Source organism: Pleurodeles waltl, chromosome 3_1 (assembly GCF_031143425.1).
Source record: "Pleurodeles waltl isolate 20211129_DDA chromosome 3_1, aPleWal1.hap1.20221129, whole genome shotgun sequence".
NCBI lineage: Eukaryota > Metazoa > Chordata > Amphibia > Caudata > Salamandridae > Pleurodeles > Pleurodeles waltl.
The window spans coordinates 153,554,665-153,576,201 of record NC_090440.1 but is presented as its reverse complement, the minus strand read 5'-3'; the positions used below and the strand labels follow the sequence as shown (position 1 = coordinate 153,576,201).

At 41.3% G+C, this 21,537-nt stretch overlaps 1 protein-coding gene across 3 annotated transcripts in view; it reads left to right on the top strand.

Annotated features, from left to right (window-relative positions):
• Positions 1-21,537, top strand: part of LOC138283857 (mucosa-associated lymphoid tissue lymphoma translocation protein 1-like) — a 977,541-nt gene that overhangs the window by 734,348 nt on the left and 221,656 nt on the right. For all 3 annotated transcript variants that reach the window (XM_069222019.1, XM_069222018.1, XM_069222020.1), the window contains 2 exons: positions 11,166-11,343; positions 15,322-15,396. In XM_069222019.1, the coding sequence (XP_069078120.1) occupies positions 11,166-11,343; positions 15,322-15,396 (253 nt within the window). The remainder of the gene's footprint in view (positions 1-11,165; positions 11,344-15,321; positions 15,397-21,537) is intronic.

Genomic DNA, 21,537 nt, shown 5'->3' with positions numbered 1-21,537 from the left:
TCACCCCTCTAGCAGGCCTTACAGCCCTAAGGCAGGGTGCACTATACCATAGGTGAGGGCATAAGTGCATGAGCACTATGCCCCTACAGTGTCTAAGCAAAACCTTAGACATTGTAAGTGAGGGGTAGCCATAAGAGTATATGGTCTGGGAGTCTGTCATACACAAATTCCACAGCACCATAATAGCTACACTGAAAACTGGGAAGCTTGGTATCAAACTTCTCAGCACAATAAATGCACACTGATACCAGTGTACATTTTATTGTGAAATACACCCCAGAGGGCATCTTAGAGATGCCCCCTGAAAACATACCCGACTTCCAGTGTGGGCTGACTAGTTTTGCCAGCCTGCCACACACCAGACATGTTGCTGGCCACACGGGGAGAGTGCCTTTGTCACTCTGTGGCTAGTAACAAAGCCTGTACTGGGTGGAGGTGCTTCTCGCCTCCCCCTGCAGGAACTGTAACACCTGGTGGTGAGCCTCAAAGGCTCACCCCCTTTGTTACAGCGCCACAGGGCATACCAGCTAGTGGAGATGCCCACCCCCTCCGGCCACGGCCCCACTTTTGGCGGCAAGAGGAGATAATGAGGAAAAACAAGGAGGAGTCACTGGCCAGTCAGGACAACCCCTAAGGTGTCCTGAGCTGAGGTGACTCTGACTTTTAGAAATCCTCCATCTTGCAGATGGAGGAGTCCCCCAATAGGATTTGGGATGTGCCCCCCTCCCCTCAGGGAGGAGGCACAAAGAGGGTGTAGCCACCCTCAGGGCTAGTAGCCATTGGCTACTAACCCCCCAGACCTAAACACACCCCTAAATTGAGTATTTAGGGCCCCCCAGAACCTAGGAAAACAGATTCCTGCAACCTGAAGACGAAGAAGGACTGCTGACCTGAAAGCCTTGCAGAGAAGACGGAGACACCAACTGCTTTGGCCCCTGCCCTACTGGCCTGTCTCCCCACTTCAAGAAAAACTGCCACAGCGACTCGTCCCCCAGGGTACAGCGACCTCTGAAGCCTTAGAGGACTACCCTGCATCTAAAAGGACCAAGAACTCCCGAGGACAGCGGCTCTGCTCCAAAGAAGATACAACTTTGCAACAAAGAAGCAACTTTTAAAGGACTGCACGTTTCCCGCCGGAAGCGTGAGGCTTTCCACTCTGCACCCGACGCCCCCGGCTCGACCTGCGGAGAAACAACACTACAGGGAGGACTCCCCGGCGATTGCGACCCTGTGAGTAGCCAGAGTTGACCCCCCTGATCTCCCCCAGCGATGCCTGCAGAGGGAATCCAGAGGCTCCTCCTGACTGCGACTGCCTGCCTCTAAGAACCCGACGCCTGGTAAGACACTGCACCCGCAGCCCCCACAACCTGAAGGATCCGACCTCCAGTGCAGAAGCGACCCCCAGGTGGCCCTCTCCCTTGCCCAGGTGGTGGCTACCCCGAGGACCCCCCCCCCCCCTTGCCTGCCTGCTTCACTGAAGAGACCCCTGGGTCTCCCATTGAACTCTATTGCAAACCCGACGCCTGTTTGCACTCTGCACTCGGCCGCCCCAGTGCCGCTGAGGGTGTACTTTTTGTGCTGACTTGTGTCCCCCCCCCCGGTGCCCTACAAAACCCCCCTGGTCCGCCCTCCGAAGTCATGGGTACTTACCTGCTGGCAGACTGGAACCGGGGAACCCCCTTCTCCATTGAAGCCTATGAGTTTTGGGCACCACTTTGCCCTCTGCACCTGACTGGCCCTGAGCTGCTGGTGTGGTAACTTTGGGGTTGCCCTGAACCCCCAACGGTGGGCTACCTTGGACCTAACTTTGAACCCTGTAGGTGGTTTACTTACCTGCAAAACTAACAAATACTTACCTCCCCCAGGAACTGTTGAAAATTGCACTGTCTAGTTTTAAAATAGCTTATTGCCATTTTTGCCAAAACTGTACATGCTATGAGGCCTGGGATATTACTTGGGTTATTTTGGACCAGTATTCTTTTATGAGTGGATACTCTCAGAGTATATGGAAGAATGAGCCCTCCCCAGTACAAACTTTCAGGCACAATAAGATGGCTGCTTTCCTTATCCTATGTAGCAGCATCTGAGGCTAGTATGACCTATGCAGTATTTTGAGTTGAGCCAGTCGAAAACGGGCACGTATAGCTATCTCCTGGGGACCATGAAGGGCCTTCTCTCACACCTACATTGCCCTCCCACGTGGCCCTCAGCCGACCCATCAGATTAGGTGAGTTGAGTTTTTTATAGAGCCCTGAAGCCCCTTTTTCGGGAAGAGGTTTGTTAAGTATTCTATCTTCCAAGGGTGAAGCCTCAGGTATTAATAATATTCGGTTGCAGCTAGGTCGTATTCCTGACCGAGATCTTCAAAGCAGATTATTGCCTGCCCTCCAGACATTGCCGAGATGTTCATTACCTATCCGCTCCCATTGTAGGAACCCCTTCAACCCACTCACTTCTGGCAATAGATCACTGTCCCAAAGCAGAGATAGCCTTGTGAGTCTCCACCTTCAGCCCAGATAGCTGGTAGCGTCTATCCAAGCCCGGACTGCCATCCGTGTATGTTGCAGTAGCTCCTTCTCTCTTCTCACGTCATTCAGTAAGGCCTTGTGTCTAACCCTGACCATTGCGTCACAGTCCTCCCGATAAGCTGGATCCTGGTGATCCGCAAATACCCACTTATTGACTATTAGGAGCTGCAAGGCCCAGTTATATTTCAGAATTTCTGGGACTGCCACTCCCCCATTGGATACTCCTTTCTGCAAATTAGCTAAGGCCATTCTTTGTGTGCTGCCGCTCCACAGGAGCAGGCATACCTCCCCCTCTATATTCCTGAAGACCTCTGGGGGGATCCCATAGGGTGTGTTCTTCAAGATATAGAGAAATCGCAGCAAGCTCATCATCTAATACAAAGCCACTCTACCCAGTAAGGTCAATGGGAGGCAGCACTAGTGAGTTACATCACCCCAGAGTCTCTCCAGTTGGGGTGATGCGTTTCTGCATTGGAATTTGTGGGGATCTTGTGTGACATAGATTCCCAAATATTGGAAATCCTCTGTGACCACCGGTGACCCACAATCTCAGGCCAGGTGGGGGCTCGCACCCAAGAGGGGATAAACCACAAATTTAGACCCATTGATAGTGTAGCCCAAATGTTCCCTAACGATGCCAAATATCTACATTAACCTATCAATGGAGAGAGCAAGATCAATTGTTCCACTTGTAGACCTTCATCTCGTTATCTCACATTCTTTGACAGATAGTTCAAGATAACTGTCAAAGACAATGTGCAGTTCTTGCAAGGTGCACACTGACTTTGATATTTGTAGAACAGTCTGAAAGATCTCTCCAAAGTTTTGCAAGGTTGAAATCTTGACCATTCGCAATTGTGACACATGGTCCACAACAACAGAAGTTTTCAATGAGGACACCTTTTCGAGAAAAAAAATACAAAGTATAGAAGATGACACATTTTTTAGTTGAAATTCTTCAGGTGAAAGTTTTTTTTTTTAGTTATTGTACAAGTTTGTGCTTCACTGGTTTGGTTGCAGCACCTCCAGCAAATAATGTGTTTGTTGGAAGAAGATCATGCAGCAGAATGTCCTTGATATATTCACTGCTTTCTTTGGCTACATCCATCTTTCCATGTGCTTGCGAAAGTTGTACAGGCTCAGTCATTTCAAAGGGGTTTCCTTGCTGCTGCATGAAATGAAAAAGGCTGTCAACATGTTTATTAAAATATCCCTCTCTATTTACCACACGTTTGTGGTGAGGAACAGTTTCACGATGATCCTTTAATTTAGAATTTGTCATCTCTCTGATAACATTGCAAATAGAAAGGGCTTCATGGTAGACTAGCTGTCATTGAGCAATGTGCTAACTTCTATGTGCCTGGCCAACAATTCCCTTGGATCTTTTCTGTGATCTCTGGATCGTCTGTTCCATTTTCATATCTGGAGCTACAGCATTGAACCTTCCCTCTCTGTCTTTCACCACAAAATGTCTTTGGGTTAATTTTCTGTAGAGGTATGGTTTTTCCGCATCTAGCTTCTTTGCTCTTGCCAAATACCAGGACAAGTAGTTTATACAATTGAATTTGCGAAACACAGTAACCGGTGACTCCACAGTGTGTACTTGCAGCTCCCAATCACCTTCCAGATCAGCATGTACCAAGTTTTTCACTAGAGCTATATTGCGTAAAACATTTCCCCAGTACTTGCAAACTTCTGATTTTTCTTCACAGTCTTTGACAAACTCTGAAAACTTGGTTTTCTGAGGTTAAACTGAGTGTATTGAACATTGCCTGGCTTTGCATTGTGTCTTCTGAATGAAGTGCACTCTGTGCCTTGTTCACTTCTGAGATAAGCTATGCAAAACCTAATTTGTTATTCTTGTTCCAGCAAGCATTCCAACGCAATATTTATATAACCTCAGATATGATGAGCATACCTTGTAATGAACAAACCTAATGAGTTCTGCTGAATACTGACTGGACAGTTTTGCTTCCAAAGATTTCAGCTTCAATAAGTGCATTGTCTAAGTCACAGCCACTGGGATAACTTCCTGCACACCGCAGCGCAACCTTTGTCATGTGGAAAGCGCCCATCATTGGATAAAGATCATCAAATTCTTCTTGATTGCTCATAAAATGTCAGCTACAGTACTGAAAACACTTTAATGGCAGACAATAAGTTGTATAGTTTGTGACTGGAGATGGTATTAGTGGTAAAAACGCAACCTTCCTCAGTGGGACAGTATTCTGGAAGATCATAGCATGAATTCCAGCTCACAGAGGAGATATGATAAATTTGGTTAAATCAGCTTTGCACACCGCAGCATCAGGTAAAAGAAGATTCATGTCCTCAGCCACTTTGAAACTTTCTGGTAGACTAGGACATGTTGATGGCTTGTAGTGATTTTGCGCATGTTGGCAAGGCAGTTGGGTTATACGTTTGCAGCTTCATTTGTTTATGCCTACAGCTGACATAGCTTGTTTTAGAGCAGATACTTTATTGGTACAGTCTGAAAGAGCACCATGACAGTATCATGTGTGCTGGATGTTCCAGACAAAGAAGAGCTGTCTTCAAAATTATCAGGAGCAGCAATTGTAAATCCTTTCTTAGTAAAGTGACTTGGAAGTGGTGTGCTGTTGGATTCGCAAGATCCTACTGCATGAGCTGCTAACAAGTTCTTGCTCTGTACTATGTCATAACTTGTTGGTACAACAATCCTATTCATTGAAGTGATTAGCTCTCTACTTTTGCACTTGTCATACATTGATTGATTGGGCATCCATCATATGTAGCTGAGTTTTCCTTTTGCCGTGATGTAGTTCATAAAACATGATTTGGAACAGACAATACATTTGCACAGCATAAGTCTGTCGGTTCATGGGACTGTCTACCAGTTCTTTGCTTATATTGTCAAAGCCATCATTAATGTTGTTGGCTTCTGTTCCATACTGGAGAACTTTAGTTTGTAACAGTTTTGCTTTGCACATATTAAACAATAATGTAAAAATGTTAAGACAATATCAGGCATTCTTGTTGACTCCCATACTTTGCAGAGTTCTGGGGCATCACAAAATTTGGCATTAAGTCCAAAATCTAAATCTTTCAGGACGTTTCTTAAAATGGTTCCTGCTGATTTTACTTCATCCTATGATCTTATTTTGGTAGCAAGAGCTTCAGAAGTCAGATCAGCTGACAATACCATAAGTGACTCATTCTTTTTGTTAGACCGACAAAAACGAAGTCTCTCATTGTACATTCTCAGCAGAAAAAAACATTTTCATTTTATTAGGGATCAGTACAGTTTCATCAATGTTGACCATTATTGATCTCACTGAGTGTGAACCCGTAGCCAGCACTCAAGAGTGGCTTTAAAACGTAATTTGCTTTTTCAATGAGTGAAAACTTAACCTAAACCACAGATAACACATTGAAGATCCTCTGCTTTCTGTTGTTTGTTGGAAGCTGATGAGGAATAGCCATCAATCTTCTAATTGGATGGGCATTGAGTTTGGTTGTTGTCGCTTTCTCAGAAGACTTGGATTCTTGTTGTGATTCACTGGTTTCCGCAGTTTCTTGATTATTTTCCATTGTATATGACTTATAGCACTACAGTGATCAAATATTTGATTCTCTTCATCCATCAGTTTCAATCTTTTGTGAACTTCATTTTACCGTATTTCTGCAGCATCTCAAACTCTCTTCTGTCCAGCTGCAGTTAATGTAGCTTTTTTTCACAAATTTTGGCATATGACACATTTTTCTTTGTTGAAGGAGTCCTCAGATTTTGTAGGTAGTAACACTGTCAGGAGGTAAATATCTTCTGCTACCACCTGCTTTGCTCACGTTTATGAATTTGAATCAACGGGAAACCTGAAACCAAAACAATATTAAAATAAATTGCCAATATGATGGCTAAAGCACATCATTATAGAGCAGCCATTTTGGAAAATGCTGGAAGGGTTGCTCTGAGGAATTATTTTCTGTCTCTGTAAGTCTACTTGACCCCACAAAACTTATGTTTTGACACCAAAATGAAGTATATAGGTCTCATGGTTCCTGAAATATTGCATCCTCATTGCAGAGGTTTGTAGACTTTGTAGAGGGGACTACAGCTTTTTCTGTAATAAGAGCTACTTATGTCCAATGAAAATCATATCAAGCTACCAATTTTAATAGTGTTGTATAAACAACATGACATTAGTGGCCGCCCTGAGCAAGATTGCCACCAGTGATTACCTCAGTGCATCAGGCAGGGTTGCCAGTATTAATGCAAGAAAAGTTTCATCAACTTGAAATGTAGGTATTTTTTGGAAATTCAACATCTTTTCTCCAAATGTCATCTTATGAGCTCTGAAAATACACACAATTCTATCTCGAATACACAATTTGCAACTTTGATGTACACATTTTAATTTATTTAAGAAATAGCCTATAATTTAGTAGGCAGAGCTGCACAAAGGAGAGCTACTTAGAGTGAGCTGGAGAGCTACCATTGACTCACAAGCTACTCGTTGGAGATGCCTAGCTTAGGAGGACAAATTACAATTAATACAAAAAAGAAGCATAGGACTTTTAACTATATACCTGAGAGAGATTTTCATTGTTTTAATCACAGTATACAGTTTATTTGATTTTCTGTTTTACAATTTGTAACCTTTATTTATATTCTAGAAAGGCCTTGAATTATACCAGGTGTAGCACACACACAAAATGTGCACATAAAACTGTATTTATTAAAAACAAAAACAAAAATACAACATTGTGCACTTTTATAATTAGTTACATTCATGCCTCTTATTTAAATAAGTGAAAGAGCCCATACAAAATCCCAAAGAGGACAGACACATTGTAGCTGCAAGAAATGTGTATGGTAAGTATCAGCACAGCAACACAGACTAAGAACAGAAGAAGAAAAATTGAAGGAATCAAATTAATAGAATTGTGTTACTGAAAATAACATTTTTGTATCTCTGTCCAAACGTAATTATATATTTGCTGAATGGTGTATTGACTGTGGAAGTATGTGGTATCATGAATTGTTGAATTATGGTGCATTTTAGCCAAGGCAATCACTTTCTGATTTGGGATCACAGAATGTGTTGACAACTTCGTACATGCCTAGATAGAAACTTACTATTAATCATATTAATGGTGATGCTCTATGTATGTTAATTGTACACTTGTGTTCCTGTCCTTGTGATTGTAATGTATTTTTTTGTACAATTGTTGTCGATATAGACAAAGACAATGGAATAGCGACACCTTTCTTATCTCTGTAAGCAAATGTAATGTGCTACCATGTTGTATTCATTTTTAATTGAAACGTATCGGCAAAAGTGCAGTTATCCATGTGACCGGCAAAAGTGCAAATATTCATGTAACAGGGTTGATTTCATGCCAATTGCTCGACTATTGCCCAGCGAGATCGAGCTGCCTACGAAATAAAGAGAAAAAGTAGTCCAGAAACCATACGGAAAACATGGAGCTTCTTATGTTTTCAGTAGTTGGCCGGTGCGCTCGAGGCGGGCTAAACACTGCATGCATGTCTTTCACTAATTAAATCAAGCTAATTTTAAAAGGCGAGTACACGAACCAACCAATAGTTATAAAGTAAGGTTTCATTTTAAGGTGTAGTTTAGCATAGGGTCAGTATCCTTATTTTTGAATCTATTTTACTCAATGTAGTGGTAATCTCAGAAGTGGTCATCTGAACAGTGGTAATCTCTGCAGTGGTAATATCAGTAGCGGTAATCTCAGTGGTACTAATGGCAGCAGTGGTAATCTCAGAAGTAGTAATCCCAGTAGTGGTAATCTCAGTAGTGGTAATCCCTGCAGTGGTAATCTGAGTAGTAATCTCAGTGGTAGTAATGGCAGCAGTGATAATCTCAGAGGTAGTAATTCCAGTAGTGGTAATCTCAGCAGTGGTAATCCCTGCAGTGATAATTTCAACTGTGGTAATCTCAGCAGAGGTAATCCCTTCACTGGTAAACTCGGAGGTAGTAATAACAGTAGTGGTAACCTCAGCAGTGGTAACACCTGCAGGGGTACTCAGAGTTAGTAATCACAATAGTGGTAATTCTGCAGTGGTACTCTCAGAGGTAGTAATCACAGTAGTGGTAATTCAGCAGTGGTAAACCCTGCAGTGATAATGTCAGCAGTGGGCATCCCTGCAGGGGTAATGTCATAGGTAGTAATAACAGCAGTGTACTCTGAAGTAGTTATCATAATAGTGATAATCCCTGCAATGGTACTTTTAGGTAGTAATCACAATAGTGGTAATTCTCCAGTGGTAATACCAGGAATAGTAGTAACAGTAGTGTTAATCTCAGCAGTGGTAATCGCTGCTGTGGTAATTTCAAAGGTGGTAATCTCATCAGAGGTAATTTTTGCACTGGTAATCTCAGGTAGTAATCACAGTAGTGGTAACCCCAGGAGTGGTAATCCCTGCAGTGGTAATCTCAGCAGTGGTAATCCCTGCAGTGGTAATCTCAGAGGTAGTAATCCCAGTAGTGGTAATCTCAGCAGTGGTAATCCCTGAAGTGATAATTTCAGCAGTGGTAACTCCTGCAGGGGTAATCTGAGGTTGTAATCACAGTAGTGGTAACATCAGCAGTGGTAACCCCTGCAGGGGTAATCTCAGAGGTAGTAATCACAGTAGTGGTCATATCAGCAGTGGTAATCTCGAAGTTAGTAATCCCTGCAGTGAAAATCCCTGCAGTGGTAACTCAGAGGTAGTAATCACAGCAGTCGTAACCTCAGGAGTGGTAATCCCTGCAACGGTAATCTCAGAGGGGCTCATTTCAATGTGTTAGATTCTATGTAGCGGTATATGGACTCTGTTGTATTTTAGGTGTTGACATACAACCCTTCATGCTGGGTCCTCGGTCTATGTTCATTGCATTTGCGTGTGACTAACGCTCAAACATTTTCTGTTTATAATGCTCTTCCATGAAGAACATGTTTAAACCACTTCCTCCTCAGCGAGAAAAAGGACCTCTGAACTGAGTACAGCACAGCCCCTTCCTGAAGGGCACCATCCTCATCTAAAGGTAAACATCTTCATTAGTTTAGTTTTTACTCAGCAGATTAGGACCTTATAAAACAATGGGACTCGGATTGAATCTATTTCACAAGCATTTGCAAGGCAATGGGTCTCGCATTTATTCGAGTTAAAGCTATTAGCGTTGTAAACTCCTAACTGGACTTTTCTTGCCATATAAACTGAAAAGAAAAACAGTTTCACATAAGCGAGCCCACGGCCACCATGAGCGCAAAGCAAACACACAAAAGGAAACAGAAGTCTCCTCGCAGAGAAACGTATGGGCAAAAGTGCAATTATCCATGCAACCAGCAAAAGTGCAGTTAGCCATGTAACCGGCAAAAGTGTAATTATCCATGTAACCACAAAAATGCAATTATCCATGTAGCAGAGTCGATGTCATGCAAAGCGCTCAACTTCTTCCCAGATAGATTGCGCTGCTTGCGAAATACAGCGAAAAAATTGTGCAGAAACCATTCGTAAAACATAGAGCCTGATATGTTTTTAGTATCTGGCCGGTGAGCTCGAGGCAGGCTAAACACTGGAAAAGGCATGACGTGTGCATGCCTTTCACGAATGAAATCAAGCTAATTTTAAAAGACAAGCCCACAAACCAACCAAACGGATGGGCTTGACATGGGTGTGGTTAAAAGGTCCACAGAGAGATAACACCAGGGACGGACAGCATTGTGCTTGACCCTAAAAACAAATTCTCCCTTGTTGATAGGTTTACATAACGGTTAGTACTGTAAAGAAAATATATATTTTTGGTTTTTAAAACACAGTGCCTATAATGCTAGATGATCTGCCACTTCATCGTTAAGTTCAGTTTTAGCCGCTTTCCCATTTCCTTTATATCTGAGATGTTTTGTGAGCAGTATCATGCATATGTTTCTTGCAGGCACAGTGTGTCAATTTTGTGGAATTAAAATATCCATGTGCACTTCTTAATAATTCGAGGCCCACGTTTGACTGATAAACACAAAGTACAAAATTGCCTGTTTTTTAACCAACTCTTGTAGTTTTGATTTCTTTCTGGTAACACCCTGATGTAATGTCTACTGTAATTAATAAATATAGACGACACGTACAGTAAGCAAATTGCAAAAACTCTCTCAGCTCTGTGATTTCGTGTGCTGTATTGTACTTTAATTGGCATGCTCCTATTTCAAATTGTAGTGTTTCGCAGAAGTCTTGTTGCCGTGAGTACCAGAAGATGAATTTGTATGCCTAATATTATTTTTTTAATTGGGTTTACTAACATAATTCTGTACACCTGAGTATCCAGTGTAAAACGTGCAAATCTGTTAAAGGATTTCGATAAAACAATATACTGTTTTGGTGTTTGGGGGAACAGTTCACTTTTTTCATTTGACAGTTCTTGCCGCCGGTCAGCTACAGGGAATGGCTTCCATTCAGTGCGACCATATGTCTAACCCTTTTGGGTACCATCTACTTGTGTGCTTTGACATTGCATGCCCAGTGTTACCACTTCATTCCTTACTTTAACAACTTGATGATTGTGGCTTGTTATCTTATTCCAGTTTTTTAGGGGCTATTTATTATATCTTGATATCCTTTCGATCTAATGTGTATACTTTATGGGTGACCCACAGCTTTGTTTTACTATGCTGGTCATGGATATGAACATCCAGGGAGAAATTATATGGTGCCAATTGATGCTCCTCAGCCATACCTGCCTGAAAACTGCATAAGTGTCCAAAAAATCCTGCAAAGAATGCAAGAAAGGAAAACTGCTCTGAACGTGGTACTGCTGGACACCTGCAGAAAATGGTATGTTTTTCTTGTGGAGCAAAATATATCGTATTGTGGTTTTTACTCTAATTCATAACATATCCCTTTATGTCAAAGAAGGTAGTATAAGGAATAGAAGGCATATTTTAAATTCATTGTTGAGTTATGTCATAGTTAACTAAAGTAACCATTTTCCCTAACTAAAATTCCCCCACACGCCATGGCATGGCAGTAGTTTGGCTACCAGCTACATGTGAGAAAGAGCCCAGGACCTTCTCTGTGTGGCATAGTAAATCTACACAGACCACCGCTTCTGCATGTCTTTCGTTTGCTTATCGTACACGGTACTGGCAAACTTGTTCTACGTATCTGTATTGTCTGCATAATATAGACTCCTAGTATTTCTTTTTATTACTGCCTGAACAGAATGCCTAGACCAAACCCCACCTGCTCCTGTGAGCGTCCTCTCAAGTTTGGTAGCTTAGATTTTTTTTAATTTACCTTACCGCCACCGCATTATCTGTCCAGCTGTTTTAACACTCTGAGTATGGATTTCAGTAGATCAGAAATACTTCTAACATGTGGGCAAATAATTTACCATAAAAGGCAAATCGTACAATGTATTATGCGATTAAAGCGAAGTTCTGTGTTGAGAGAGGAAATAAAGGGGATGAAGTTGATGGCACCGATCCCTTGGTATGTGCAACTACGGGGCAATGCCATGGTTTATCCCCATAGGGAGGTAGTAGCCCAAGTTGAGGAAAACAGCCAAAGAAAAAATACCAATCTGGGCAGGAGTAATTCTCAGTTTTGTCTATCTTGTGGAGTGTATGCTAGAGGATCACAAATGTGCCTGAGTCTCCATATATAATTGATATATATATACAATCTTAGTAAGTACCAATATAGTCAAAGACCACAGCTGTCATGATGAAGACTACTAACCCACAGAGCAAGGCGACAGCTGAAACGTTGAAAATCTAGGACATCTTCATGAATAATATTCCACATACGTTCACCTAGCCAAAGGCACTTTTAACCCAGCCAGGGCATCCCTGAACAAACGTTACTTTGAGGATAACCCTGGACAGTTTTAACCACTATTTCTCAGGCACCTATTTTACACTATAAAAGATTTTTAAACAACCCTCACTCCCACACAGATGGTAGAGCCCACTCAGGCTCATACCGATATCCGTTTGTGGGAAGCCCAATGATGGAGCATGCAACAATGTTTGGGTGAGCACCTTGCTTTTCCCAGAACTGCAACTCCACAAAATTGGTAGTCTGAAGGCACCTCTATGAGCAGTGAATAGCTAATAGGTAACAAGTTAATTTTGAAAAGTGTTTCTTTATACATCTGCAAACTGTGCAGCAGATCGTTCATTCTGTAGCATATAAGACAAAATCATATTCACAAGTACAGCCTATAAATCTATACACAGACCGTGTTCCTCCAGCCTGTGTATAACTATACTAGAAAAATATGGCTGTGTAAAGGAGAAAAAGCAGCAGCAGCCCTTGGTTTGGGGTGGAAAAAAGTCCCCCCACCCCCCTTGCTGCCAGCTTCTCAAAATGGTAATACAATTAATTTATTCCCAATTTTAATTTTCCCTATCTTCAGCCTGAGCCATTTTTGGTGGGGTCCACTGCTACTGATTGGCAGCAGGTTAGTGGTGCTCACTCCACCAGTTTAGAGTGCGCATGTCATTTTGGCTGGCTATTTCGCAACAGCCAGCTTGACTTGCGCATTTAAGCCACTGGGTCAGTACCAAGTATTTAAAACCTAGTCATAACAGAACCGTACACTCGAAAGATAACCAGATAGGACTGTACTAGACGGCATTAGACACAGGGAGATAAAGTGATTTGTTTTAGATCCCACAACACATTTTGGTCAAATGTTGAAGCCGAGGCTATTTTTGTTAACAAAAAGGTGTTGCGCTTTCATTAATAATGCACCAGAGAACTGGGCAAGTACTGCAGAACTTGAGTAGGGTCCTCATATGAAAATGTTTTTGTGGTTTGGGCCAGAACTTCAGTGACCATGAATGACAGTCTCCATGCAGAGACCTGGGAAGGACTGCTGCACTCGTGGTTTTGAAATGCTGCTCTTGACTCAAGCTCGAAGTGCACAGAAGACACATGCTTTCACAGGGAACCTCAAAGAGCACACAGCAGATGCCATCATGTGTCTTAATTTTTTCACTGCTTCCAGTATGCAACAGCCTTCAATGTTTTATGGAATACAAACAGCTTAGGTCCTCCCCTTCACTCCACTGGTAACACCAAACTAGAATTACGGACACACAAGGCGCTCTTCTTCCTGGCACCATCATGCCACAGGGTGCACGACACTATCTACGGAATGCAAGCTCAACAGCCACATGCATACATAGGCATTTCTGCCTGATGCCCACCCCCAGACATGGGGCGCCATACCCAGCACCTCACATCAAAAGGTCGAGGGTCGCAGAGGCAACTCTGGTGGTAATGAGTCCCACAGAGGTCATAGCAGGAACACATGTTCTGCGTTACTGTGCTGCCCTGACTGTCAAGTACCGTGCCCCTCAGCCGTCAGAAGTGAATGTGACATATTACATGCATGAATACGTTAGAATGGCATCTCTCTCTTACTCAAACTGGATTTGTAAAGCGAGGCTTGTCACCCGCCAGGGTATCTAGGCGCTGAGAGTGTAGCTGCTTACATTAGTGGAACAGCCAGGTCTTGAGTCATTTCCAGAATTCCAGAAGGGAGCAGGAGGAGGTTCGCAGGTGAGGTCATTCCGTGATTCCGCTGTGAGGTAGGGGAAGGATTGCCCTCCGCTGTTGCTTCAGCATGCGTGGTGGTTGTGTGCGAGGGAGAGTCCTGCCCCTGCTATTCGCTTACTTTTGCTCAGAACTTCTCTCTCTGTCGCCTTTTGGTTCCCTCTGTACGTTTTAGTCTGATTCTGTCTTTGTCTTCCACATTCCTCTGACTCTCTCTCTGCCTGTGTCTGTTTATCCTTCTTACATCTGTCTGTCTCTTGTATTCCTTCTAAATCCCACCTCTCTGTTTCTGTACACCACTCTATCTCATTTATGTTTCTCTCTTTCTGGCTGTCTCGATTTCTCTCTGTCTTCCCCCCTCGCTCTTTCTAGTTGCCTTTGCTTCTCGCCCCGCCTACTTGCCCCTGTCTCCATTATCTGTTACCTTTTCTTTCTGTCGTCACCTCTCAATATTATTCCCTGTATGTCTCCGTCTATCCAAATACCCCAGTATATTTTCGAATTTTAATTACCTATGCGTGTTTGACCTTTAATACATTCATGCTGCTTTTACGGCGTTTCTCATATGTCCACACACCTTTAACAAGGCTGATTGATAAAACAAGTGCGTGTGTTATTTAAGATGGCATACGAGTGCATGTTTCAAACTTAATAGATTCCTGGATATTATGGCTACTCAGCGTTTTGATAAAGGTATTCTCGTGCCTTTAGGCTGCTCCTGTGGCGGTTGCTGTTGTGCTCGTTCTCGGTACTAGATATCACGAGTCACAGGGAGATAATCATGTTTCAATGTATCTTCAGTGGTTAGTTGCCCCACCAAATATTTAGGGTATTAGCCGCCACTGTTGAAATAGCAAAACTAGCTACATCCTTCTCTAAGCCCCTCTATTTGAGTCTATAGGGAAGAAAATGGGCCTCATGTTTATTAATATTTATATGCTGCACCTTTATGATGCTTAGTACAAAAGCCTTTTTGTACTTGATGCTTGCCTTAATGTATAGTGATTTATTAGAAAAAATAAGGTAGCAGTTTGTAATCTAATGAAAATTGACATGGGGAAGACATCCCATTTATGCAAAACATTACTGTATTTATTCAGCGTTTTGACCTTTGAGGGATCGGCCATACTTTTGTAGGTTCACTCCAGTGTTTCTCTTTCTGCTGGTCAGTAATTAAGTGTTTCTAGTTACTAAATGTCTTGCACCAACACGTTATTTTCTGAAATGATATCCTTTTTTATTCACAAGGTATAACCATAATCGAAATGTATCCGAGTTGAAGCCTCTTGAACCATTGGGCAATACTGTCTATGGCTATGCCACGTAAGTAATATACGTATATTTGCAATTGCATTAACATGTACACTGAAAACACCCATTTTATTCTTAGACATGAATATGGCTGTTGTTGACATCAAGTGGATTTCTATGGCGTTACTGAAGGTAAGTAACTGCACCATCCTCAAGGCATCTTTGAAATCATGGTGGCAGAACAGTATATTTTTCAACAACATTTCCATACGAATTAGCAAAAGAGCTGTTTGTATTTTACACAGTCAAATATAAATATGTAATTGCACACGGCCCATCGTCTTTCACAGTGTATATAGGCATGATCTGTGTTCAGTTCATTATCAAAATCTAGCCCTTCCAAATGGATTCTCAATAACATGTAATGACTGTGACACTCTAAAAACACCTAACATCTAAGGCCATGCAGACCTAGACAACTTCTACAGGTTCATCAGTGCTACTGTTCAGTTCTGTAGGACTTGAAAAATCAGAGAGCGGACCGATTTTACCAGTCTCACATGCCTAGGCCCAACTGTGACCTTATAAGTGATAAAATTAAAATGTTTAACACAGATAACCAAATGCTGCTACACAACTCCTGAAATAATGTCATTAGCTGTATATGCACTTTGGTACCAAGGAAGTAAAATCCACAATATCCCTTCTGAACGCCATGTATATTATTTCTCAGATATGAGAAATATCAGTTGACTTTTTTCTGAAAATGGAAATATTTAACCATTGTTAAATAGAAATATTTAACCAAGTTTCCGTCTTTTCAGAGCGCGATTTTTTTTCAATTTGAGTAAATACACATTTCAAATATTTATTTCCAAATCCTAGTCTGGTGCACACAATATGAATTGTAATCTCAAAGAAGATATATAATATGGCAACACTTAAGTAAGGTGTGAATACTAGATACCACTCCATCATGCCTGCTGTTATTAATACATAGCAATCCTACCCTCTTTCTGCTAATTTGAAGCGCTAGTCTAATTCTAGAATTCTAGCAAAGCAGAAAATGAAAATAAAACCAATTCTGAATTTCATCTGTTGTACACACCCTAATGAAGATCTGTGTTCAAGAAAATAACAAGGTCTGCTGTTGGTGTCTAATGAGGTGGGTTTCACTGATAAATCAGCGTGCGAAAACTAAGTGCCTCCCATCCTTGTAGCCTTCAGCAGGAACTGGAGATATGATGTACAAACTGTCCCAGTGTTTCCTGACATGAAGACTCCTCTTTGCCCTTCACTTTGTGAACTCAACTTTTATAACTTAATCTCATTATTGTTAAGAACTCTTAGTGGAAACTATTGGCAAAAAGTGTCCTGATGCCCTTTCAATTATTTCATTCTAGGCCAGGGGTCTCCAACCTTTTCTGTAGCGAGAGCTACTTCTGATTAATGAATATCATTGTGAGCTACCAAAGGCTAAACAACTTGTGTGTTATTACCAGACACCCTCATGCCCAGCTTCCTTGACTTTAAGCCTAATGTCCATAAAGCCAGATAGTATGGTTTGAACAAAATACTTTGACTAGGGATACCATGACAGGGCTACCCTGTGTGTTTGTGTCAGTTAGAGCGTGGTCTTTAGGGATGTATGAACATGTGTACGTATAAATGGGCTATATATGTATGGGTAATAGAGCCTGTGTTATATGTGCTTGTGGCCCAGGACATACATTTCGCCATATGTGGCACTGCTACCTGTATAACACAAACATACAACCGTTTTTTTAAATGGGAGATATTTAAAGTGCAAAGATGTTCATTTTTCTGCACTTTAAATTTCTCCCATTTAAAAAATTACTGTATTTTCCAGTTATAAATATGGCACAGTGTTCTACTGGGATCAAGAGTCCTTCTGTTTGTAAATGCAACACTTTGGAAAAAAAAAAGAAAATTAAGGACATTAAGATGAAAAGTCAACTTAATAATTAACGTAACGTTTCATTTAAATTTTCTCTGATTTAAAAGTATTGAGAAACATCATTTTGTTCTCATGCCCCAATACTGAGTAGACAGGGACTTTTAGTTAAGGTTTAAATGCTTCAGTACTTCAGTTCTTCACCTCTGCGCCCTGGGTCATATATTTGACTCAAGCACTGCTCCTTATCAGGCCCTGCTATCTGCAGCCTGATTATAATAATGTAAAATAAACACAGCCTTCCCTTAACTTTAAAAGGAAAAATGTGACCCTGTACTTATTTAAAAATGAACTCCAGGCTGTGAGCTAGCCTGAAAGGGTCTGAGGGCTACTGGTAGCTTGGGATTCACTGGTTGGGATCACCTGTTCTAGACTGTGTGTTTTTTTTATTTTTAATATCAGCATAAGCAGGGCAACTGTAAAAAATTAAGTGGTCCGCATTAAGTTGAAACATTGCAAATATATTCACATGAAGTTGATTATCGCATTGCAGAACATAATAATATTAATACAACTTTTCACCTGAATCATGCCTATTCAAGATTTTGATAAGTTGCTTAGCACATGCAAATCGAGCAGAGTAATGCCCAGGACAGAAAAAGCACAATATTCATGATATCCCAGAATGATAAGAAGTATATATATATATGCTGAATATATTTTACAAATAAAATATAAAGCTATATGTGCAATGATAAATAAAGGTAGACATTGATACTAATTTTCTAATTACTGCGGCATGGTCCAAAAGTATATGTTGGGAGTGACAAATACAAGCTGCCCCCTCAGACTTTTTCTTCATCTAATGTCTGAAAAAGGAGGAATAATTTTTGCATCTTTAACTCATCATTTTCTCTAAGAAACAGGGGTTGGCACAAATCTTCCAAAAAATGTTGATGTTAAACTTCCAGATGGCATGGTAGCCATCAACGATATTGGCAAAGCTGCAAGAGCTTGTATAACAGCACTGGCTAAGCTTCACATCATTGGCTGATTGGCTAACATTGAAGCTTATATACTAAAGTACATAATCAAGGGAATCCAAGGATACTGACACGCTCTGTGTTCTGAGTCTTGCCAGAGTAGAAGATGGAGAAGATGTGCCTAAGTTGGATTTTCATCACAAACTGCATCTGCATAAGTCTTTGAATTTCGGATGTAGACAGAGATTCTAGCAAAGCAAAGGTTTCTGCTGCTGAGGTTAACAACACCTCTTTCTGCTTAATATTGCAGCAAGCTTATGTAAATTATCCCACACATTTATCATGTCTGCATTTGGCCATTAAAAACTTTGAAACAACTTTCTTGGCGGTGAATATAGTGTAATACTGCAACACTTCACAATTTTGTGAATATTGAACACGTATTTATGCCTAGATCCATTACACAATAGCTGTCAATAAGTGGGACTGGTTTGGCCAGCAATTTGCTGGCAAAACCTGGCTTAAAAGAGTTACAAGCTCCGTGCAGAGTACTGGAATCTCAAATGAGTGAATGTCCTAAAGGATTAATATAAGCATATGTGCTTATAAATTGTTGGCTTGTTTTTGTCCATCAGGGGAATTCAAACGGGACTTTCCATTTGCAATAAAGGAAAGGATCATGTATTTTCTCATTCCCACAATAATATATTTTTTAGACAAGTGATCTCCAACCTTTTCTGTGGTGAGAGCTGCTTCTGATTAGTAAACATCACTGTGAGTTATGAAGGCCAAGCAACTCCTGCATTGTTGTCAGACACCTCTAAGCCCAGCTTCATTGACTTTAAGCCTAATGTCCATAGAGCCAGATAGTATGGTTGGAACAAAATACTTTGACAAGGGGAACTATGACATGGCTGCCATATGTGTCAGTGACAGCGTGGTCAGTGGGGATACATGATCATGTGTGTGTAGGAATGGGATTTACATGAATGGGTGACTAAAAGCCTGTGTCATATACACTTGTGACACAGGACATACCTTTCACCATATGTGGCACTGTTACATATATAGCATCATATTTACTTTATTTTAATCATCAAGATCATAAAAGTTTTACAAAACATAAATCCATCACAATAAAATACAATACATACATAGACATTTAAAAAAACAATAACATTATTGTACAACTTAGACGAAGGGTGCTCCTACAAAACACCTCTAGGTACACTGGGACTTCTCCAAAACCTAATTCAAGACTACAAACCACTCATTACTCAAATTCCTTAAGGTAAATCATGTGAATATTTAAAAACCTGGTTTAAAAAGATACTAAAATAATTTAAAAAATAATCTTGTATGAGCCTTGCAGATCTTCACTTCCATTCCCCTAGGGGAATTTAATTATTTCTTTAAAGACCGTTGCTTTGAAAAAATGCAGAATGAGCGCAAAATGAAGTTGAGTTACTTTAGACCAATTAGGGTGATATAGGAATTTACAACCAAACGGCTAGCTTAAAGTGGAAAGTGCAAATGTGCAAAAGGCAATAAAGTGCAATCGTAAATTAAAAACAATATTCCAAATAGGGTTCTCCAGGTTAAGGAACACAGTTCGTTCAAGATACCAAGGGAGATACATACATTTCTTACAGTACCACTCCCTTGTTTGAAAGATGCAAAAATACAATAGGCCATAAAGTGCAATCACACTTTAAAACCATTTTCCAGAGTGGGTAGTCCGATCTAAACAGTCACAATTGGTACTACATAGGCCAAAGTTAGCTTGGGAGTATAGATTACCACAGCTTGACGCAACAAGGGTATCTGTTCTTTATGATCTCTAAGGATTTTGTAACACTAGGCCACTTGGCCAGCTTCACTAGTACTTGGCAGCAACGGCTCCTCTCTGCCTTGTATACACTTAATGTCAACAAAAATTTGGCCATGGAGTAGACCATCAGTCTAAAGGGGTCAGCAGTAAGGATCCTAAAGGCCTCCATGTGCTGCCTGGTACCCAAATTCCTACATAGTTGACCTATCCATTTTGCTCTTTGGGTAAGATACACTGGACAAAGAAAATAGAATATGGGTTAAGGATTTCTGTGCCTCTGCACAAGCAGGCAGGGTTCACCCCAGAGGCATCCAATGACAACTTGCTACAAAAGTGTTTAGTTGGAAGAGTCTTGTATCTGAACTGGATGTACAATTTACGTGCAAGAGGAGGAGTCATTTAATCAGATGTAGGCTTATAGTATGGACATGGTTTTACATCTAGGAAATCCAGTGATAAAGTTCCCCTGCACTGGGTCACCATTTGAAGAGCCACATAATCCCAGTAAGTTTCTCTTAGGCTTGCTTTAGTTGTAGGGGGGAATCAAAACTTCTCCAAGCCCAAGTTACCCAATAATGCTTTTACCCAGGACAGCAACTTACAACCAGATGTTCTGCAAAAATGTTCCTCCTAGTGTGGAACCTTTGTCTGTGCTTTAACTGTCTCCCATTTAAGAAAAATGGTTGTATTTTCCAGTTATAAATATGGCACCATGTCTTTTAGTCACTGGGAGCATGATGCCTACTGTTTGTAAATGTGACACTTTGACATAGGAGAAAATTAAACTGAAGAGTTAACTTTATGTTTATATGGATTCCATAAAACTCATTTAAATTTTCGCCCATTTCAAACTGTCGAATTTACAAACAATTTAATGCGAAGAAACAAGCTTCATCAAACATTAAGATGTAATTGGCTTAATTGAAAGTGGGAAAAACATGAAGTGCCTGATTTAGAGTTTGGCGGACAAGTTACTTGGTCACAAATGTGCCAGAAATCCTGTCTGCCGTATTACGATCTCCACAGGCTATACAGGATCGTAATATGGCGGACAGGATATCCATCATGTTTGTGATAGAATACCCCCTCCACCAAACTCTAAATCAGGCCCTAAGACGTAGGGCCTCATCACAACTTTGGCGGTCTTTTCAGATGACCATCCCAGTGTTGGCAGCCAAAAGACCACCATGTTGGCAGTCATCCGAGTGCCGTATTAAGAGTCACACACTGAACACAGCCACTAAACGGACGGAAATCTGTCACCGCCAGGACACAGGTAGGTGGAAAAGAGGCAGTTTCACCACAAACACCACCAGCCCAACAACTTGCCACCCAGCAGATTGACACACAAATCAGCACAGCAGTACTACCATGGCAGGAAACCACTGGCGGTGCGAACCATTGCGCACAAAAACTCACCTCAGACAGAATACAACACCACATTGGCCAGTTCGAAAACCCCACACCTGACACACATACACACA